Source organism: Lactuca serriola, chromosome 9 (assembly GCF_051521515.1).
Source record: "Lactuca serriola cultivar US96UC23 chromosome 9, Lser_US96UC23_V15, whole genome shotgun sequence".
Taxonomy (NCBI): domain Eukaryota; kingdom Viridiplantae; phylum Streptophyta; class Magnoliopsida; order Asterales; family Asteraceae; genus Lactuca; species Lactuca serriola.
This window is the reverse complement of record NC_136416.1, coordinates 195,307,567-195,331,023: the sequence shown is the minus strand read 5'-3', so window position 1 is coordinate 195,331,023 and position 23,457 is coordinate 195,307,567. Positions and strand designations below refer to the sequence as shown.

General features: G+C 35.4%; 1 protein-coding gene and 1 non-coding gene across 2 annotated transcripts; one reads left to right on the top strand and one right to left on the bottom strand.

The window, feature by feature from the left end:
* Positions 1 to 9,513: 9,513 nt before the first annotated feature.
* LOC145073307 (putative proline-rich receptor-like protein kinase PERK6) lies at positions 9,514 to 12,526 on the top strand. The gene is made up of 8 exons (XM_079019853.1): positions 9,514 to 9,871; positions 10,030 to 10,584; positions 11,035 to 11,121; positions 11,262 to 11,332; positions 11,407 to 11,483; positions 11,594 to 11,735; positions 11,810 to 11,971; positions 12,036 to 12,526. Exons 1-8 carry the CDS (start codon positions 9,781 to 9,783, stop codon positions 12,165 to 12,167), a joined length of 1,317 nt encoding a protein of 438 aa, XP_078875979.1. The 5' UTR covers positions 9,514 to 9,780; the 3' UTR covers positions 12,168 to 12,526.
* A 127-nt stretch (positions 12,527 to 12,653) lies between these two features.
* TRNAE-UUC (transfer RNA glutamic acid (anticodon UUC)) lies at positions 12,654 to 12,725 on the bottom strand. Its single transcript has one exon. It is a non-coding gene; the product is annotated as a tRNA-Glu (tRNA).
* Between the last annotated feature and the right edge of the window lie 10,732 nt (positions 12,726 to 23,457).

The following is a 23,457-nucleotide window of genomic DNA, read 5'->3' as shown; positions in this document are numbered from 1 at the left end:
CGAAAATTCGTTGTTTTTCACGTAATCTTGAAGGGTTTTCGGCCGGAGCTTAATGCCGGAAACAGTTCACGGCCGGAAACTATTCACGGCCGGCGGCGGAGTTAGTGTTTACGGCTAGGGTTTCCGGAGTTTGCGGCTCGGCTCGGATTTCGGCTCGGGTTCGCGGCTAGGGAAGCCGGCTAAGCTACAGCAAGCCTCAGCGCCTTAATTAAAAAGGAGAGGAACGAAAGTGAGGGTGCCGGGAATCGAACCCGGAACTCAAGTTCATATCCTCAGCGCCTTATCCAACTCAACCAACCGAACCCTTGTGATTTCCCTTCAAAATTTTAAACTTAAACACTTCCAGCCGCACCCTAATTTCAAAATTTGACACTTTTAACCCCAAAAATCAATTTCTTTCCTTTTTAAAATATTTTTTTCAACAAAAAATTTTAATTTTTAATTTTTGACTTTTATTTTTGACTTTTTATTTTAAAATTTTGATTTTGACTTTCACGTTTGACCTTTGATTTTAAACTTTGCCTTTTTCGTTTAATTTTTAAATTTTCAAATTTAGCTTTTCGGTTTGACTTTTGAGTTTGATTTTTTTTTTAAATTTGACTTTTAAGGTTGTTTTTAAAAATAAATAATTAAATAAATAAATAAAAAGGCATTTTAAATTTGACGTTTGCTTCTAGTTGTTTTTTTAAAAAAAATTAATTTTAAGGTCTACGAGGGAGTTGAAAACATGAAAGAGAGTCGTCAGGATATGTTAAGACAAAATTTCAACTTTTTCGATTATGTCCCTGGAGAAACGCTTGAAACTCAATTGCAGCGGTTTACTACACTCACTACTGAGATGAATATAGTCGGGATCTTCTTGACTAAGTCCGAGATAAACAAAAAGTTATTGAATTCACTTCCAAAATCGTGGGATATGAATGTAGCTGTCATCAAGAAGACAAAAGATCTCAATCGTCTTAGTATTGCTGAAGTAATTGAAGAGCTTGACGCTTTAAAGAGTTCTGTAAACCTTCCGGTCAATGAAGTGTCATGTTCTCATTCATGTGAAGTTTCATGTTCTCAATCATGTGAAGATACGATTAAATTTCTTCAGAAACAAATTGATATATTTAAAAGAGAAGTTGAGGACCTGAGATATGAAGGATATCAACTCAGGAAAGGACAGAAACCCCTGAAGGCTGAGTTAGAAGCAAAAACCAAGGACTTTAGGAAACTTCAGGAAAAGTATAGCAACAAGTGTGAAAATTATGATTATGTTAAGAGTCAACTTGCTGCTGTAACTGAAGAACTTGACGCTTTAAAAATTAAGTGTGGAAAAACTGATGTCAGTTTCAAAAATTATACTGCATCAAGTCAGACAGTCTAGTCCTTATATGAAACCCAATTAAAATTCAAAGAAAATCAAAGCAAGGGTCTAGGGTATGATAGTGTACCTCCTCCTTACAATCATAACTACACATCCATCCCTATGAAACAAGAAGAAATTGACAGGGAGACACATCTTAAATACGGAAAACCAGCTGGATTTGTGTCAGGAGGAGTTATTAATGTTGAAAATACCGAGGCTTTTGTTACATGTGTAGGTAAAGTAGCAGAGGATGAGAACAAGGGGAGTTCTTCTGAACAAACAAACGACCCTTTGAACTCTAAATCTGTTTCTTCTAATCAACCTGTCGTTGGTAAATACAGGCCACCAATTCCAGCGCAACAAAGTGTCTGTTGTAAGTGTGCATATGGGAACAACAAGAGACAAGACAAGGATACACCACCAGGGGCAGGAAGAGATAACTTCACAGTGAAGAAAAAGACTTGTTTTCACTGTGGAACACCTGGACACATTGCCAGAAACTGTCCAAATCGCGCATACGTGCCCTACTGCGCACAAGGATGGAAAAACGCGCCAAGTGGGAGATACTTCAAAAGAAACCCTTCCAGGTCACGTTCAGACAATGATGACTGGAACGCGCAGAAAGCCAAGAATTCAACTCCCAAGGCCAAGAATCCGAATCCCAAGGGCAAGAAGGGAATGTCGGCCAAAAAGTCAAATCCAAGAGATGCTCTCGTGAAGCCAAAATCAAAGTCATCTCGAAGATCGGCTTCAAGTGCCAAATCAAGTACTGAGCCACCCATAGGATCGAAAAAGAAATGGGTTAAACCCAACTACAAATGGGTTCCGAAGGCTCAATCTCCCAAATCAACTAACGATTCTAATATTTCTATGTCTTCTGTTTGTGATAAGCAGGACATGTCATGGGAGAGAGTACCGTGCAAGGATGACAAAGGTCGACCCAGTTTCAAAATGGATTGGGTTCCAAAGACCAACTGATCCCGCTCTGTGTCGGAGCAGCCATGGAGGCATATCATCATACTTCGGTTTGTTGGTAGTGGCTGCTCCTGGCATATGATTGGGAACATCTCTCAACTGTACAACACTCAGAACATTATTTGAGAGTATGTGTCCTTTGCGGGAAAGGAAGAAAAGATGGGATCAAACGGGGTTAGTGCTTAACGACATGAAGAATTTTCGGATTTGTTCAGAGATTACGTGTGCTGTTCTCAGACCTTCTGGATGCAAATTCAATCGGTGACTTACAGTTTGCATTTTCTTCTCTATACTCCTGAGTTTTTCTTAACCTGATTCGCTTTAAAGACTAATTTTTGTTTTAGGATAGTTTAAATTTGCGCATTTACTTTCGTTTCTCTCCTATGCACAAATTTAGGGGGAGAAATAAAAACAAAACAAAAATTAGAAAATTAAAAAAAATTAAAAAATTAAAAAATACAAAAACATTAGAAAATAAAAAAATCAATAAAAAATATGTTGGTTATAAAATGTGCTTGCAGGAGATGTTTTGGGAAGTGATATTATCAAGTGATAACAGGCAACCTGAGTCTGCGTAACGTACCCGAAGTTGAAGGGTCTATGCTCTGACTTGATGCGTCGATAGGCACGAAAAATTTTAAATGGACTTGACTAGGGAGAGTTGAACTTAGGAAATTTATAGACTTCACAAATCTTGACCTAGTTAGATACGTTCAGCCTGACAATACGACGCTCGGATAGGTTGAGCAGGGAGATATATATGGGAATCTACTCGTCACACTAATTGAACCCGTACTTGGAACCGTGGCTTAACTTTTCCTCGATGTGCGGATTCTGTACTTAATTCCGGTTGGATGGGGCGACTGGTAAATTCCGATAAATTAGGTCTGTAGAATATCATTTTCTTTCTTTCTGTCTGTTAGTCATATGTTGTCTCCTTTGCGTGACTTCTAATCCGACCTGGTACACAACATATGCAACTCTATTTCTCTGCAGGCTATATATAAATGTGTGAAATAGTTCTTATCTGTTAGCCATATGCTGTCTCCTTTGCGCGACTTCTAATCCGACCTGGTACACAACATATGCAACCTTCTTCTTCTCAACCCCTCTGAAGTAGTTAGCAATAGAATTCTGAATCTCTTCTCTCTCTGAATGGTTGTCTGCTCACCCGGTGTAAGAAGTACTCTGGAAGTTCTTGATGGCTGGGGCATATCAGGAAGCGGGAAACACGTTCCAGTACACTTAAAATTGAACACATACAGATTGGCTATAGATCTCGCTGCTCAATTTAGGTGGACAACAATATCCCTGGTCGTCGTCAGATGAATGGACCTTAAGATATAGTATCTAAGAAATTAGGATCATATATAAATTTTAGGTTTTTAAGTTCATCATGTATTGTAACAAATAGTATGTCCTAAATCTGTCACAAATTTTTCGTGTTTAAGTGGACCACAATACCGACTATCGACCAGACAAAGATGTGAATATGGAAGGTACCGACAAGTGGATAAAGGCTGTCTAAAAACTTTGATCCCAAATCTCTCTTAAAGTTAGATATCATTTTTATTTTTGTTAAATTTGTCATAGTTTCTTCTAATTTAAATATTAGGGGAGAACTAAAAATTAAAAATAATGAAAATAAAAAAAATTCAAAATTCAAAAATCAAAGAAAAAAAAAATCCAAAAATATTTTTGTTTCTATTTTAATTTGTGTGCTAAGTTTTCTTTTAGTTTAGTTTTGTCTTGAAAAGTGTTTTCAGGTATAGATAAGACTCATGAAGTTTGTGTTGAAGATTTCTGAGCCAAAGCCTCGTCCGTGAGCATCGAAGAATTCGCATTCGAAGGAGCAAGAAATGAAGATTATTCTTTCAAATTCAATCTTTCAACCCCAGAAGCAAGGTGAAGCTGAAATTGAAGATTATGTGACAGATTGCATTGAAGCCTCCTCAATCAGTCTGCTGCTATCGTTGTACCTGCTGAAGTGATCTAGAAGATTTAGTTCTCTATAATGTTCTCTCTGAAGATTTTCAAGCTGAAAGCGCTATCTTTCAAGAATCAGTACGTGAAGCCTCCTCACCCAATGTGCGTTCAAAGCCAAACTCTGAAGAAAAACCCAACTGCTCAAGATGAAGTCATTCATTGAAGATTCATATGTTCATCCTGATGCTGTGAAGAATTTGAAGATTAATGCTGAAGCCAAGTTCCCAATGAAGATTATCAAGAAAGCCAGCTACTTTTTAGGGGAGCTTGTTGGGTCATTAAGAAAAGAAAGCTATAAACCAAGGGGGAGATTGTTGGGTCACAATATGGTTTATACTTTACTTTTCTAAGCAATTGTATTTCTCTGTAATATTTATGAATTTTCGGTCTAGTTTACGGCCGTAAACACCTTACGGCCGTAAACTCATTTACGGCCCATTTGTTTCCGGCCCATATCCAACATGTATAAATAGAGGTGTTAGGGTGAGGAGTAAATATTGATGAACACGAAGTAGTTTACGGCCAGAGAGAGAAATCGTGTGTGTGAATCTTTTGTATCCGGATTATAATTCATATCAATACATACAAGATTCATATTAATTCTTCTTCTCCTTCTCTTCTATTTTTGATCTTACATCATCCGTTTGATTGAGATTCCGCACCATCAAACGGATCTGACTAATACACAGGCAAATTAGAGACTTACACAATTCATACAAGCTAAACCTGAAAAACATAAATATATATATTTTATATGGGAAAAAAATATTGGAGACCATATTTTTATTATAAAAATGTCTTTTAACTTTCAGAAAAAATAAATTATTTCAAATTCTATGGAAGATTTCAAATGAATATATAGAAAGTAGTATTGTTCACTTTATCTATTTATAAACATTTCTTTTAACTTATATTGTTAATGATTACAATATGTATTATTATCTACTAGGTGTGAAATCCGTGTATTACACGGGTTTATAAAAAAAAATTTAATATAAAATTATAACCTATTACATATATTTTTAAGTAATAATTTTACATAAATATAAAAACTATAATAAATAAAGTAACTAATTTAATATATAATGTAAGATATTTGAAAGGTTGTAGGGCATTTATTATGATTTAATAAAATGATCTACTTTACATATATAAACCTCACTAAAATGTGGACTTTAAATTTAAGAAAATACAAAATACAATAAAATGACAAGTGGACAAAAAGTAATTCAAAAACTCTTAGAAAATGACATGTGTCAAATTTAATGAGAACATGACATTTGACAAATTTGGTTTTCATTTATTAGGTTAGATTTATTTTTTAAATAACGTTTAAATTCATACGACCTAAACTTGGAAAACATTAATATATATATTTTTTATATGGAAAAAATATTAGAGACTATATCTTTATTATAAAAATGTCTTTTAACTCTTTCTAAAACATATATATACTAGTTGTGAAACCCGTATATTATACGGGTTAATTAAAACATAATGTTAAACAGAAGCGATTAAATGAAAAGTTATTTGAATTTGAAATATGAAATAAGTGAAAATTATGAAAAAAAAAACATGCAAAAAATAAATTAATTAAAATTATGTGTTTAATTGTTAGACCCGTGTACTAAACGATTTATTATAATAAAATGTTAAATACAAATGTTTAAAGTGTAAATTTATTTGAAATTGAAATTGAAATTGAAATTGAAATTGAAATTTGAAATTTGAAATTTGAAATTTGAAATTTGAAATTTGAAATTTGAAATTAATAGTTATTATAGTAGGTTTAATTTATGGAAACTAAATTAATGATATAGTGGAAATGAATAATGAAGTAATTGACAAGTGGAAAATAAATATATTTCAAAATTATGACAAAATGACATGTGGCCAAATAAATGAGAGAATGACAAGTGGCAATAACATTTTCATTTATTAGGATATATATATATATATATATATATATATATATATATATATATATATATATATATATATTTGAAACTGGATCTTTATTTTAAAAATGTCTTTAACTCCGTCTGGAAAAAAATACTTCAAATTTTAATGAAGACAATTTCAATTGGTCTTATGTTTTGTAATGAAAATTAACAAGAGTAAAGGACAATGATTATCAAATGTTGGTTTGTTTCTTAGAGAATCTTTTTTCACACTCTTACTGTTGTATGTTGTTTTTATCTAGAGTTCAAAAGTAAAGAATTATTAAAATTGTTAATTTTAGACAAGGATCGTGAACTTACAAATAGAAATTTAAATGTTTATTATCCATTTTTTCAAGCTTACTACAATTACCCACTTTGTACCTAACATTAACAGTCCACCGATGTAAGATATAGGGACTCAAAAGTGTTTCAACATTCCTCTTCTTCATCACATATAGTCTATTGTTCCATAAAATCCTATGTCTGATACTTTGCTCAACATGTGACATACATCTGTCATCTGATCCAAGGAACAAAGGCTAACAATTCGCTAATATGTTTTTATAAACATTCAATTACCCAACTAAATATTTGATTTCTTTTGTACTTTTGCTTGAAGTATCAGGAGTGAAATTGTTAGCAACTTATGTTCATTCTTTTATGAAAAGATAAAAAAAACCTTTCTAGTATAACACTTGCCTACTTTTGGTTCGATTAATGCACAAAACGAAGAACCGACCTTGAGTTCATAGTCATAAAGTCTTTATTTTCTTTGGCGGCACTTCGTGACCCCACTACTTTTTCATATTGCAATACAAATCATTCAATATGATTTTTGAATTAACGAACCCATAAAAAATGAATGAATACTTTCACTTCGTTCACTTGCTCTCATACCAACCAAGAAAATGTCATTCAATATAACTTTATCCTAATGTATCGTTTGGTTATACATTTCATTTATCCAACAATGACTTTCCAGTTAATACTTACCCTATATAATTTCCCACTAGGTCTCAAAATATTCAACTTTGGCACTCTTTACCCATTCTCTATATGATTTTTGGAAATCACTATAAAAGGCAACAAATGGTCGAAGGTGTTCCAACTCATGTTTCTTAATATGCCATGCACAAAAACGATGCCTAGTGTTTGTAAACACTTTCTTTGATGACTCACCATAATAAAGAGAGCAAATGACATCTTGAATTTGTTTGTCATATATGTGACATCAAACATAACTATGAATTTAGTATAAGCGTCTCTTGATCTTCATCAACCCAAAAAATATTTCTAGGATACCCGTTAAATGTCCATACAACTCCTTTCTTCTATAGAGTTTTTGTTGTTGAGATAAGACATTAGCATATTGCTATAAATTCAGTTTCATTTGAAATTTTCATTGTATTAATAGCCATTTTAATCTGACATTAATGCTTCAAACCTGACCAAGTTCCACCATTAGAGATTTACACTCCATTGAAATATAGAACTTCCCATGAGATGCTTCAGTACCTTCGTTGGTGTAATGCTCAATTTGTGATTGTGTATGTCATTAAACTTGTCTACACATTATTTCCCATCTTTATGTTTTGAAATGTGAAGCATTGGTTTGCATCCGGTTCTTACATATGTATAACGTTTTTTCTCATCTTCACTTAGCATATGGCCGTCGGATGACGACTCCTTCTTGTTCTCGCCCAACCGCTTTTCTTTTTCTTATTTTTTGAGAATCGTAGACTAAAGAAGAAGGCTCCTAATCATCGCAACGCAGGGAAAAATCCTCAAGTAAGAGAACTTTACTAGTTTCAAGGTAGATCGACACAAGTCACACAACCAATCTAGTTTTGATAAACCCTATTGTCGAATTATTTGTTAAGTAGCTACAAATTCCGTAATTAAATAACATTATCGAATTTTGATCTACCTGCTGCCAATTCACTCATTAAATAGCTGCTAATTTTGTAATTAAAAAACTTTTAATCGAATTTTGGTAGAAGAAGAATTATGGGAGAAGAACGAAAGGTCGGAAGCAATCGTTTAAGAATGGAATAGGATCAATTTTGTTTTCAGTTAACAGAAACCAACGAAAATAGAGGAAGAAAGCGAGGATGTAGAAGGAACGAATCAAAGCGTGATCAGGTTGATAGTTTATTTTCCTCAAAATGACATCACGTAGAGATTTCACACCTATGCTTGTATATATAACCACATATTCCTTTTTTCCATATATAAATAACATGATTTTCTAATTACTTACAATATGTTTTTATCTCTAAGGTTTTCTAGAACGTATATAGTTTACATGGTGTCATCCTGCTTCTTGTTTCCACTTTTTAAATTCCACATGCTTTTTCTTGTTTTAAAGTTTAAACTAATCACCGATCTTAATTCTTAACTCTTAAGGTTTTGCCATCTAAGATTTTGTTGATAATACATGAATGACTAACTCTATTGTGACATATTTAAAAGGAGCAAAATGAAATGACGTGGACAAGTGGATTAATAACATCCAGGCAAGGTTACGTGGGTTGTAAACGGATTAATTTAAATGGTAACCATCATGTAAAGTTTACGTGAAAACGATAATAAGAAAAAAAAAAATAATAATAAAGTACGGAAAAGAAAAACAGAAATCTAGGAGGCTTACTTGTAGGAGGTATATGAGGATGGAAACAAGTCGGCCGTTTTCTTTATTCAACAGGCACCATGCAACATTTTTTTCCCCTTCTTCCTTTCAGAATCCTTACTACCGGAATATTTTTCTCCCCCACTGCAAAACAATAACACCTTAAAACCTTATAAACCAAAAACATAAAATATTTCCATCAAGATTTAAACTTTTCATCGTATATACTCCCTTTTCTATCAAAATCATATGCATAAGTCTTGAAGATTGATATATCAAGCCTTCGTTTTCCTCATATATATCGATATGCCGTTTTCTTTTATGATCACGGTTGCATTTAGGAGGAGCCGTGCGGATTTCTCTACCAATTGAGCGTAAACCAAGATTCCAAACACGCTGATTTCAAAATGCCCTCTGACTACGATTATTCTGACAACAACAACAACAACAATAACGATAACAACAACAACAACAACGACAACAACAACAACAACGATAATAACAACAACAACAACGGCAACAACGATAACAACAACAACAACGACAACAACAACAACAACAACAACAACAACGGCAACAACGATAATAACAACAACAACGGCAACAACAACAACAACAACAACAATAACAACATCAACGACTATAACGACAACAACAACAAAAACAACAACGACAATAATAACAACAATAGGAATCGTAAATCTCCACCACCGCCGCCACCGCCACCACCACCGCCTCCTCCACCACCACCATGGACACCACCACCGCCGCTGCCACCCTCACGTCCAAAGTTCGCTCCTCCACATCATCATTCTAATTCCCATGTTAATGACGGCGGTAATGACATACTGATTGTGGTAGGAGCAGTACTAGCGGCAGGATTATTGTTTTTCCTCATGATATTATGTGTTATGGCATGTCTCAAGAAACGAAAGAGAAGCCGGCGTGACGAGATGTATTATTATAAAGACAATGGTCAACAAACAGGTATTAACTTACCAATATATAGTTGAATTCGTTTCAAATTATGTTTCAAAGCAGACTCTCTACAGTCTAGTCTACCCTCATGTGTAAGACTATTCGACCTTTACCTTATAAAATGTAGCGATTTTAAGTGTAATAATGATGTAACTTTGTGATTGCAGATAATAATAATTATCATAGCTCTCAAAAAAACACTTTGAACCAGTCTGAACCACCAAACGACATTCATTTAAAGATGCCACCACCACCCGGCAGTGGTCCGGTGAGTTCTGAGTACGATTGGATAGCGGTACCACCACCTCCACCGCCACCGATGTCGGGTAACACTGAATTCAGCTCAGCCACTTTCTCCGGGCCCTACCAAGCCCCGTTGCCACCTCCACATCCGGGTGTAGTCCTTGGTTTCAATAAGAGCACTTTTACCTATGATGAGCTGGCGGAAGCCACTCGAGGGTTCAATAGGTCTTTGCTTTTAGGGGAAGGTGGGTTTGGGTATGTTCATAAAGGAGTTTTACCAAGTGGAAAAGAGATAGCTGTCAAAAGCCTTAAATCCACTAGCGGACAAGGGGAACGTGAGTTTCAGGCGGAGGTGGAGATCATTAGTCGTGTGCATCACCGTTACCTTGTATCTCTTGTTGGATATTGTATTGCTGGACCACGAAGGTTGTTGGTTTATGAATATATACCCAACAATAGTCTTGACTATCACCTTTACGGTATGATTTGTTGCCCATTTTAGTCTCTATCAAATGAAAGAAATAGCAAAATACTTTCATTGGTTTGTTCATTATATAATCCTACTTTCATTTTACTTTATTGTATTTTGAAAAAATGTACCCTATTATAGCAAAGTCATCTAAATACAAAGTAATTTTCGTTGCTATCAATCACTAGATTTTCCAAAGTATAATGAAAGTACAATACTATAATCTGATACAACTTTTTCAAAGTACAATTTCTTAACAAGAAAAAAGATATTGAAACAATATAATTGAGTTGATTTTTCAAATTACAATGTCTTAATAAGTAAAAAAAAAAAAGATCTAGCACACAACAGGAAAATAGGATGATATAATACACTAATAAATGAAAGTTACTTGCTATTTCTTGCATTTAGGCCTTTAGTTGATATATATCACTAATAAGTTGCCATGTTTTATTCATAGGACAAGTTGCCCCAATTATGAATTCCTCAACAAGGTTAAAAATTGCATTGGGGGCAGCCAAAGGTTTTGCTTATCTTCATGAAGATTGTAAGCAACCCTAACCCTCCTATTTTCCTCACTTGTGTGTATGTGTGTATATAAACACACACACACACACACATACACATACATACACAGATTCATATATGCATATATATAAACAATAGTCTAAGTATTATGATATGTAGGCCAGCCACGCATCATCCATAGAGACATTAAGGCAGCAAATATACTCCTTGATGAACACTATGAGGCCAAGGTACTAATCTTTCTACATAACCCTAAAAACAAAGCTCACTCTAATGGAGCTAAAGATACTCTTTCATGGATCAGGTAGCAGATTTTGGACTCGCAAAGCTTTCATCAGACACTAACACTCACGTGTCAACACGCGTTATGGGAACATTTGGGTATGTAACAATTATCATCATTTACTTTCATACTTGATAATCAAGATTCTACTACCATATATGGTCTATCTTCACATTAAGAAATGTAATGATGATATATGTGAATGAAGGTACCTAGCACCCGAGTATGCATCCAGTGGTAAGCTTACAGAGAAGTCTGACGTGTTTTCCTTTGGAGTTGTGTTGTTGGAACTGATTACTGGTAGACGACCCTCAGAGGCAAATGTTGATGATGATGGCTTAATCGATTGGGTAATAATATCAGTACGCTATATTTATTTTCTTAATTCCATATATTTGTATTAAAAAAAATCATATATACACAGTGTAGGCCTATATTAACACAAGCAACCGAGGGTGGAAGCTACGAAGAGATAGTGGACCCACGTTTGGAAAATAAGTTTGACCGAGATGAGATGTATCGGATGGTGGTGTGTGCATCAGCTTGTCTTCGGTATTCTGCAAGAAGACGCCCTAAAATGAGTCAGGTATGTTACATGTACATACACTGTTAGATCAGAGCCCTATGTGTAACATAAGAATCATCAACAGGTTGTGCGTGCATTAGAAGGTGATGCATCATTGGATGACCTAAACGAGGGAGGCAAAAGTGGAATGTCAAGTGCAGGGGGTTCAGAAGTCGATTTGTACAAGAAATATTCAACCACAGGCCAAGAATCCTAAACTGAGGTTACAAAATGAATCAAAGCAGAAGGAGAAAAGGGGAATGAGCAAAATCAAAGAATATGCAATAGTAAAATTGAGGAGGCTAAATGCAGAATTTGTAGAGCGACTGACAAACTTATCTCTCATTATGTATCTCTCGTGAATAGACATACACTCAACACGATGTACATGATCTTGTTGTGAGAACTAGCATGGTTTTCTTTCCGGCATTAGATCAAACAGGTGGTGGGTCTCCTCGTGTGTTGGGTTAGTTGAATGATTTGCTTTGAGCGTTAAGATCAATCAGATTTCAAAGTCTTTCATCGAATTTGTACCATTTTTGAAGAACATATACATAATCAACAATAGAAAAAATCATGTGCAGAATGATATATTCATGATTCAGTTATGGTTGTTCAATTGACTCAGATTTTAATTATACAATCGAACCATATTACAAGTGATCGTAACTAGCAAGAAGGGGAAGGTATTAAAATCAAAAAGTTCCATTGCCGGGAATCGAACCCGGGTCTCCTGGGTGAAAGCCAGATATCCTAACCGCTGGACGACAATGGATTGTTGATTTGCTTGTTGGTAAAATATTTTTTCTTGTATTATACAAATTATATTTAATTTCTAAAACGTCCAAATCATTTTTTAAAAGTATTTAGCAAACGCATTAGATAATAAAAACACTAATTTGCTAAATTTTAATCTTCATCAAATGTTCTTTCAAATATCAATAAAATATACCATCACTCTAAAAACAATCAAATTGCATAACCTTAAAAATAATGGATTTTTCGGTTTTGTTTACCTCAATTATTATTTATTATTTTTTTTTTTGAAAATTTTGAACAAAACACGAAATGTGGTTTTTACCAGAACATAAACCTTAGTTTGGATTAAACATCTTTTTTGATACACCAATAATTCAATTAAGAATTAAAATTTATATACAAAACAATTTGGTTTGCATTTGTATTGATTTTATACCAATGCATAATCTTCTCTAATCACCGCAATCATTTTAAAATTTAAAGTATTGATTTCTAGTTTGAACTTTTGCGATTTAGATTACAAAAAATTTAAAAAAACTTCGAAATTAATAGGGGTGAGCATAATAACCGAAAAATCGAACCAAAATCAAATTAACCGATATAACCGAACCATTTTAAAAAACCGTTGGTTCGGTTTCTAATTTTTGTTAACCGATAACTAACGGTTCGGTTACGGTTTTCTAGGTTAACCGAACCATTATTAACCAAACCGCAAACCTTATATTTTAATATATAAAAATTATAGATTATATATATAGTAATATAGTCAAACTTATTTAAGATCCATTAAAATTTCAAAATATAATCCATTAATCATTATTTATCCGGAGACGAACGAGCAATCAAACTATCAAATATTGATCACGCAGACACACACAATCTTTCAATCATACATTGAGTTAGATTATTGATTAATGTTGTAATTCTTAATCGGTTAATTCTACAATCTGTAAACATTATTCACAGTTAGTTTAATCTTTATATTCATAATCCTAATTGAAGGCTTCTAACACCGTTAATCATAATCAAAGATTGTTTTAACTTTATAGTACTATTTGAAGGATTTTTTGACTTTATAATCAAGAATTCTAGGTAAATTAATTTTTTGGTTCTTCTTGACTCTGTGATATATTAAGAATGTATTTTTTTTTTTTTTAATTTTTTGGCTTTTTTTATATATTGTTTTTGATTTAATCACATTAAATGCATATGAGTGACTAACTTTTTTTATCCAAATAACACACAATATGAATGTTTGCTCTTTTATTTTATAGTTTTTGATTTAATCACATTGAATGTGTATAAATGTTTGGTTTTATTTTAATATTATTATCAATTATCAATACATGAAATTATTAATGTCAATTTTGTTAATGTTTTATATTTTTATTGAATGTTTTTTATTTTGAATATGACTATATGTTATCTCACTCTAAATATTAAAGGTACATATTTTATTATGTTACTATAGGCTAGGTTACAAACATTGGCATCAATGACTTTTTGGTATTCTATTTTCATTTTTATGCCAATATACTTTCACCATTTATATTATTTTGAACATTGTGGTTAACCAATAGTAACCATTAACAAAAACTGTTAACCGATAAAAATCATTAACCATAACCAATATTAACAATACCTAATGACTATCAAAATGCATTAACCAATCATAATGGTTATGGTTCGGTTTTAACCAATAACCGAACTAAATCGTTCTATACACACCCATAGAAATCAATGCAAGAATATTACGGAGTTTAAACAAGCTATGAAGAATTATGCCTCCAATTAAGAATTATATATTAGTTGGGATAATGCCATTAAAAGTAACCACTTTTCATTGTTGTTTCAACTAAGCAACTTGAACTTTTCTTTAACATGTTTAAGCTATCCAACAACCGATACAAAAATTGAAATAATATAGGAAAACTGAGTAATCTAAGTAATCTAACGTGTATAAATGTAATTAATAATGATAAGGGGAAATAACACATTAGTCCCACTATGTATTATGACTTTACCCATTTGGCCCCTAAAGTTATTTTCGAACCATTTGAAGGAACAAAGTGTTTTTTGTGAATTAGTCACTCTGGACAAATTGACGGGGTAATACGTGTTAACCCTTTTTTCCCTTAAAAAGTGTGTTGGCTTTCAAAAGTCTACAATATTCTTATCCTCGTGTAAAAAACATAAATCTTAGTTTCTTCACCCAAATATGGCATATTACCCTTCAAAGCACCACCGGGCCTGCCCATGGCATCATTTTGGAATGGGGCATCAATTTAGGACTAGTTGTTATGGCCGTTTAGTTTTTTTTTTGGGCTCAAAACGCAACCTGAAAAGAAGAAAGCGACAAATCAAAAAAATGAAAACGTGGAGGGGCGACAAACGCCGATGGCAGCAATGCAGATGATGAATGTCGGTATCGAGAATGGGTGTGACGAACGACTGAGCTACTAGAGAAGACTAAGGGGTAACGATGACGGGACAGACCGATTTATCAAGCCTTCATGCCTATTCCTCTCGTTGGTAACTATCGGTGTCTCCCCTAACCTAAATCTCAAGTCTCATCGGGACTTATGTGACAACGTTGGTTGGAATCCCCATAGCACCATCGAGACTTGTGACAAAATTAGTTTGAGCGAGGAAGAATGTGAGGTCATCGGCATAATCTTAATTCTCTTTTGAATCAAGAATGTAAGTGAAATTTTTGTAGAGATTCTTGCGAGCTCATTCAATTTGTTGTCCCAAACATGAAACGGTATAAAGTATATGGTTCGGCCTACTTTCTCCGATCAACACCATTTTCATCTGAGGTTACCTGGATTCCACTGTTGGAGATATAAGCTCGATCACTTTCCGTTACTATGTTAATGATCTGATCGCTTGGATCGATATCTGGTAAATATAGGTAAATGAAGTTGCATAATGGATCAAGACCAGTAGGAAGTATGTAATCATATAGCTCCTGGAGAACGCCATGACGGTGGAAACTTACTAGAAAAAAGTTGTAGGATTTATTCTTGGGTTAGCTCGTGGGATCAAAATAAGAGCTTTTTATTTAGTTTTTGGTGTATAACTAATTTAAAAAAAATGTTGAATAGATGGATAGAGCTTCCATGGTTGGAGATTGTCACACCCCCGAACCGGGACGACGGAAACGTCGTGGGGCGGGTGACTTCATCTTGTAATATCATAACAGTTGATTATAAATAAGACATAGCAACCAAACATCATACATTACAGATACCAACATGCATTGTTTACAACTTTGTATTTGTTCATGAAGTTACATCCCAAAAATAACACAATGTATGATATTTCAAAAATACAACAATTATCCAAAATCCATGGCTGCAAACTTGGTTACTGAGTACCCGAGCATACAAGTCGTTTTGAAAAGCGTCAACATAGAATGTTGGTGAGTTCATAAGCATAATTATCAGAAAACTTTGTAATAGTTTGTAAAACTCCAGAAAATCCAATATTTTATGTAGAAATGGTTTGTGAGTCTCTTTCCAAATCTTGTATAATTGCATGCATGTTCTTTGTTTTTCCTTGCTTGAAATTATATAGAGAGTGTTCCCAGAAAAATCCTATGTTTTTTGTTATATGAAAAGTTGTGGTCTTAAAACGCTAAGACCAGAGTTGTGAAATTAGTTACAAAATAGACGACACATAGTTTTGTACTTTATAAAATGAGTAGAGTGTATATTCCGCGTAAATTTGAAAATAATATTGTTATCCTCTATGTGAGTCGTTACTACCATACTAATGTGACTAAAATGTTTGTCTTGAAGTTCTTCAGGCATCAGTTTCTAATAAGATATTTGTCACCCTAGACTGACATGTTTAGCTGTAGCGAACAACTCATGTGTGGGGGCGTCAATCCCGTATAAATCTATATACAATATTCCGCTCTCCCTCCAGAAGACTCTGGTTATAACTACAGGATTTACAGTGTACACTAGATAGGTACGGCGAAGGAGTGTCTCACAAGAGCCTTAACATAATTTACGCAAAAATAGAATTCCATTATTGAATATTATAAATAATGCGTCTAGTGTATATTTACGACTGCCGTTTTATGACACGCAATAATTACTGTCGTTAAATTTACACAGCTTTATAAGTGTTTAAAAGCCTTTATGACAGGCAGCTTATGACACACAACTTTTGTGTCATAAAGTCTATTTAGTTCACCATTTTGATAATATTATTTATAAACTCTTTGTATAAATACTCAATATTGAACTAATATATTCATAACATTTTGTGTAAAAATAACATATTACCTTAGGTTTTACACCATAATAATAATAATTTTTACATGTCTTGATTTTTCCACAATACATAATAAACTTAAAATTTATTTTTATTTTATATATTTATACAAATTTTATGGGAAAAAAATGAATTTGCCCATTTTTACTATAATTGTCATAAATAACCCACTTTTACCACAATTATCATAAATCACCCATTTTACCACAATTATCATAAATAACCCATTTTTACAAGTGTTTGTGGTAAGAATTTATATATTAAAAAATTTACCATTTTTCAAGCCTTCATAACCAAAAATGTTTTAACATATTCTTGGACATATTTTTGTGATTTTTAACACACATCAAGTGAAACCATTTTTTGTGACATCCCCAATTTTACGGCCAGAAAAGACCGATTTGTTTATGCTTTGTTTTTAAAATCAGAGTAATCTTTTACAGAAAACAGTTACGGAATTTGTTCCCAAAACAAAATATGATAAGAATTTATTAAAATATTTCTTTAAATAAATGTATTTTCATTATGTAACAAAATCTCGGGATGTCATGTTCAATACATACCAAAAGCATAAACAGAACAAAATAGACCTTACAACAGTTATTCATAAGTACTGGCCTATAATCCAAAATCTCTCGTTATGTCAGCCAACTTATGCTCTCGTGCCATAGCCTATAATACAAAGAAAACTGAGTGGGTCAGACTTGGGAGCTTGGTGAGCATATAGGGTTTTCATCCCACAATGTTATATATATATATATATATATATATATATATATATATATATATATATATATATATATATATATATAAGAACTCACAAACTTATATAATTTCACCATATAAAAGCAACTGTTATCCTATCTCATCGATCCTCACAACGACACGATCTAAACTCTCGTATATAGAACCTTCCTTTTTACCAGATCTCTACTCACGGATCTAAAACTAATCTCTTCACCTGATCCATACTCCCAGATCTAAAACTAATCTCCTGATCTGATCCATACTCCCGGATCAATAACTGTGCCCAATCCATACTCCCGAATTAGGGACAATTAACTTAGTCTTAATCCATAATCCCGGACGAATGAAAATTTTATCTCTTTACCTTATCCATACTCCTGGATCTAAAACTAACCTCTTGATCTCATTATCCAACTTATTTTTTATCACACACCAACTATCTCATCTACCCATGTTCTACCCAACATATTTGTAGATATAAAATACATATACAGTTTAACTCATGTAAAACTATATAAAACATCCATTCCGCACTCATCTTAAATAAACAACAATATATAAATACATATCACATATTTCATAGCAAATACTTCATATTTATGTGTTAGAAGAGAGTGACTACACACTCACCCAAAACATATACTTAATACATTCAACAATACTTGTATTAAAATCGTATTTATGAAATGGACTATACGCTCACTTGATAAGATGTTTATTGGACAACACTATGGCTCTAAGTGTAGTATTCTTCGGTGAAACTGTGATATCTTCACACACCGGGCTTCTCGCGGGCAAAGCTTCGGCTCGAAACTCATTTCTTCTCGGGATCTTCGGTGCTTCGGGATTCGCTTCGGGTCTCAGGATGATACCGGGGTTTCGAGGGTGCTTTAAGAGGGCTAGAGAGGATATCTCGAGTGAGAGAGTAAGGGAAATAGCAACCATGGCCGGCTGCCCTTCGATTTCTATTTATAGGGCCATTTTTCTGGATTCACGTCGTGAATCTCAAATATTCACGTTGTGAGTTTAGTAGTCATCAGGTGCGTCATCGCAACTTGCGTCTGTCAGGCTCCAAAAGTCATTAATATTGAGTACACGTCGTGAACACTGTATTCACGTCGTGAACTCTGAGACAACTTTGGGTTCGCGCCCCGAACTTTAGTGTCACACCCCAAAACCGGAACGGCGGAAACGTTCTGGGGTGGATGACGTCATGTCAAGTATCACAACACATGGATTATAGTAATCAAAGTACAACAAAACATTGCATTAATAGTAATAGTTTTACATGATTCATATTACAAGACAACAAAGTAATACAAGTAATAGAATAAATTCAGTGTGGTACTAAGCTATCTTCATCCACAGCTCCGGGGGTGTACCTGTCTAATGCTAACCTGAGAATACAAGTTATTTGAAAAGCGAGTATTAGCATTTTTACAATGCTGGTGAGTTCATAAGTATTTAGTGACATTTATCCAAATAACTTTATAAAGTAATAGTTTAAGTGTTTACTATGTATTAGAGTTCTTTCCAGAAAATCCTATATTTTCTTTAATAAAGCAGCCTTCTACCAAGACTGGTCAGTGTTATGTGGTAAAAAGTAGTTTTCCCTAAATTTCTATCATTATCAAAATACTGAATTTTTATTATTAAGGGAGCAAGTGACATCAGGGAAATACATATGCCTCAGCAGTGAGGACTGCTGACTAAGGCAAGGAATCATAGACTATATGAGAGTATCAAACTAACGACACGCCTGGTTCAGTCTAACAAGTAGAGACTCAGACCCTAGAAGGTACCAAATGAAAAGTACAGCTGGTAAGGTCTAAAACAGTGAAAGACAGACCCCAGACAGTATCAAATGAAAGATACGTCTTGTATGGTAAAAAACAGAGATAACAGACCCCAGACAGTATCAAATGAAAGATACGTCTTGTAAGGTCAAAACAGAGATAGCAGACCCCAGACAGTATCAAATGAAAGATACGTCTTGTAAGGTCAAAACAGTGTGACTCTGAAAATGAATTACCAGCATACAGTGTAAATTGCCGGTGAAATACCGTTACCTTAAGGCCAAAGAATTATAAGGTAACTCGGGATACTCGTAACCATAGTGACTAGAGTACCAGACGCCCTACAAGCGTCTAAAATGTGACATTTGTCACCCGTTGGCTTGGTAGGCCGGGACTGTAGCTAGCAGTCTGGGTGCGGGGTTGTCAATCCCGTATAGATCTATACACATAATGTCCGCTCTCCCTACAGGAGACTCTGGTTACCAACTAGACGACGGAGAAGGCCGTGTCCTGAAGATGCATCCCAAATAGTGGGTAGAGACTTCTAACTAGTGGGTTTCTAATGTAAGTGCTGAACTAGAGGTAGAGACTCATAACTAAACTGACTGAAGTAACCCATATGTCTATGCTTGTGTACATAATATATAACTAATGAATCAAACGACCTTCGGATGGACATCCGATCCCACCAGACCACATCTCAACGAAGAAAAGGAAATAGGGCAGACAAGCCTTCCTAAGTCCTTCAATCATTATTTATATGCACCTATACAAGCACAGATATACATCTAACTACGCTTGAGTGTGTATCAAGTGGAATCATATCGTGAAGTATAAGTGTATAGTGTGGAATAACCGACTTGTGAAGTATAAGTGTACAGTGAGATATCCGAGTCGTGAAGTATAAGTGTACAGTGGAACATCCGAGTCGTGAAGTATAAGCGTATAGAGTGGGATAATCGAATCGTGAAGTATAAGTGTACCAAGTGTAAGTGTATCACGAAGTAGAAACGATGATAAGTGAAGTAAGAGCGTCTATCAAGTATAAGCGACTACAAGTATAAGCGATATAGAGACAAAATCCGGTATAAGCGCTTCAAGAAGTGAAGGCGTTACTAAGTAGGAGTATAAAATAAGTATACGCGAAGCAGCAGTAACTAACAAGTAAAAGTATACGTCGTGATAGGGAAACTTTGATGAAAAACCATTATACTCGGAGAAAATCACAATTTGTATTCTTTTGTAAAATATGTTTGAAAACCTTTGAAAATCTTTCATAAACCAGTTTAGAATAAATTTAGGTAAAACAGTATAAGTAAGAGTTTTGAAACAATTGAAAACCGTTATAGTGTCCTACTCGGTAAAACAGTGTACAGTGGTAAAATCTTGTGCATGCGGGTTATCAATCACATGTGATTGATATGATAACTGGCATGTTTAACTTGTATTCCCCCCTATAAAACATGTTAAAACATTTAAAAGGTTCATTCAGGGGTATGAACTCACCTGGTGTATGTAGGTCCGACGAAGGTGCCGTTTGGGCGTTCGGTGTCACGTAAGGACTCGAACACACACAATGACCTATTTAACATATGATAACATATGTTCACATACAATTAGTATATTATATACCAATTAAACAAGTATACACACTCAAAGGAGCGGAAAACACTTTAGATAAGTGTTTGGGTGTCCCGGGTAGCGTCTAAAGGTGCGTATGGCTTAGGAATGGAGTTTACTCTCCAAGAGTAAACCCTTAATACCATGTTTACGGCCCAGGGACTACTCACCATGAGTTTATGGCCGTAAACTCATGGTGAGGGGATCTAGTGTGTTTAAGGCTTCTAGCTTGTTCATGGGATTTTTCTAAGTACATTTCCAAAAAGGCATGAGTGGGTTTAAGGCTTCTAAGGGCATCATATTGGAGTTTACGGCCTAGGGACAACTCCTAAGGGAGTTTATGGCCGTAAACTCTCATTCCTTGAGTTTTGTGAAGTTTCAAGCCCTTAGATCACTTCTAGTAATTTATTCAAGGCTATAGGGGTGTTTCTGTCCATCTTATATGGTGTCTACAATGGCATCAATGTCGATTATGGGTTTGTTCTTTGGAAACAACTCATCCAGAGTCTCTCCTCTTCTTCACGGCATTCAGAGGTGTCTTATGCTAGGTTTTGGACCTTGGTTACGAAGTGGGTAATGGACAAGTACAACGTCCCCACTGTCGCCGGTGCACCGATGTCTTCGATTGGTACATTTCATACCACGAAGATCATCGTCTCAGATGCTTCCAAATTTCCCTTCAATGGTTCCATTCCGGAATCTATGTATGTTGGCATTCTAGCTGACAGCCGGATTATCAGAACCTACAAAGAATTCAAGCGTTCTGGTCCGAGGGATCTCACACCGGAGATGTTGAAGTCGATCCATGACGCCGACAAGCCTGCTCCAAGAGGCAAGAAGGCTGACAAAGGGAAACAGGTGGCGAACGGGGCTAAGGCCCTTCTCCTAAGAAGAGGAAACCCACAAAAGCTGCTCAGTCTCCGCAGCAAAAGAGGCGAAAAACTCAACCCAGGAGAAAGCTGGTAATCGCTTCGTCATCCAGTGAGTCAGAGGGTGAGAGTTCGGATTCTGACGGCTCTCCACGAGGCAACACACCACCCAGATCTCCTACCCCTGAAATGCAAATCCCTCCTTCTCCAATTCCCTCTCCTACTCAAACTATTCCTACTTCCATTCCCACCACAAACCCCTTTACCCACATTCCAAACACTTCAATCCCAATGCCACCACCAATATTCACCGACGCCAATACAACAACCACTGCAAATGTTAGAGCCAACGTATCTGATACGGGGGTTCATACTGATGCAACCGAACCTCCACTAGCACCCGAAACCATAAACACAACCGAAACCCAAAAAGCACCCGAACCTACCCCTACATCTACACCCGAAACAACCCAACCCGAACCTACCCATACAACTGTACCACCCGCTTCACCACCACCACCATCTCCCGGTCACGCCTCTGACGGAGATGACCCTTTCCTTGGCGGGGAAAACATGACGTTTGATTCGGTCTACTACAGTCCGTTTCAAGTCCAAAGCGATGATGATGACGCTCCGGTCACAAAGAAACATCTTAAGGAGCTCCATGACAAGGTCGACTTGCTCATTGCCTCTTCCTCTACGTCTCAATCATCACTCTCTGAAGCTGCCATTCAGAAGCTTGCTGATGCTTTCTCAAGGGCTCAGCAAGATTCTATCGCTTCTGCAACCACCGCCATCGATGCCTCAACGAAAGCCTGTCAGGCTGCGACCGAAAAAGTCGATAAACTATTTTCTGATGCCTCTGCCTTGTTAAAGTCTTTACAGGAGAGTGCTGATGCCACCAAGACTACGTTGGAACCAATTGTTCAACAGTTGGCCACGTTTGTCTCTACTGAGTTGAAGTCCTTTGCTTCACTTCGTCAATCGCTCACAGACGACAACTCAGCCTTCCGTGCTTCTATTGACGAGCGTCTCTCAAAGATCCAAGAAGATTTGGCTGCAGAGAACTCGTTGATGGATGTTTTGGCAAGGAAGACCACTGCCCTGAAGGTCAAGAGTGCTCAACTCTCCCATTCTCAACAACAAATTGACACTCTTCGGTCCGAATGGGAGGTCATCAAGACGTGTGTTTCGGATGTCCACTCAGCCATCTCCAACATCCTCGAAGCACATGATCCTATACTTAATCATTCTGTGAGGCGTACCCTTGCAGAGAAGCTCGCTCCTGCCCTAGACCTGTTAAGCAAAATTGAAGGGCTACCCGATTTCGTGTCCATTCCGAAACAAGGGGGAAAAAAGGAGTCTGTATCTCAACCACCTCATTCCTCAAAGGCAACTCACACAACCGAACCTCCTCCTGTAGGCCAAG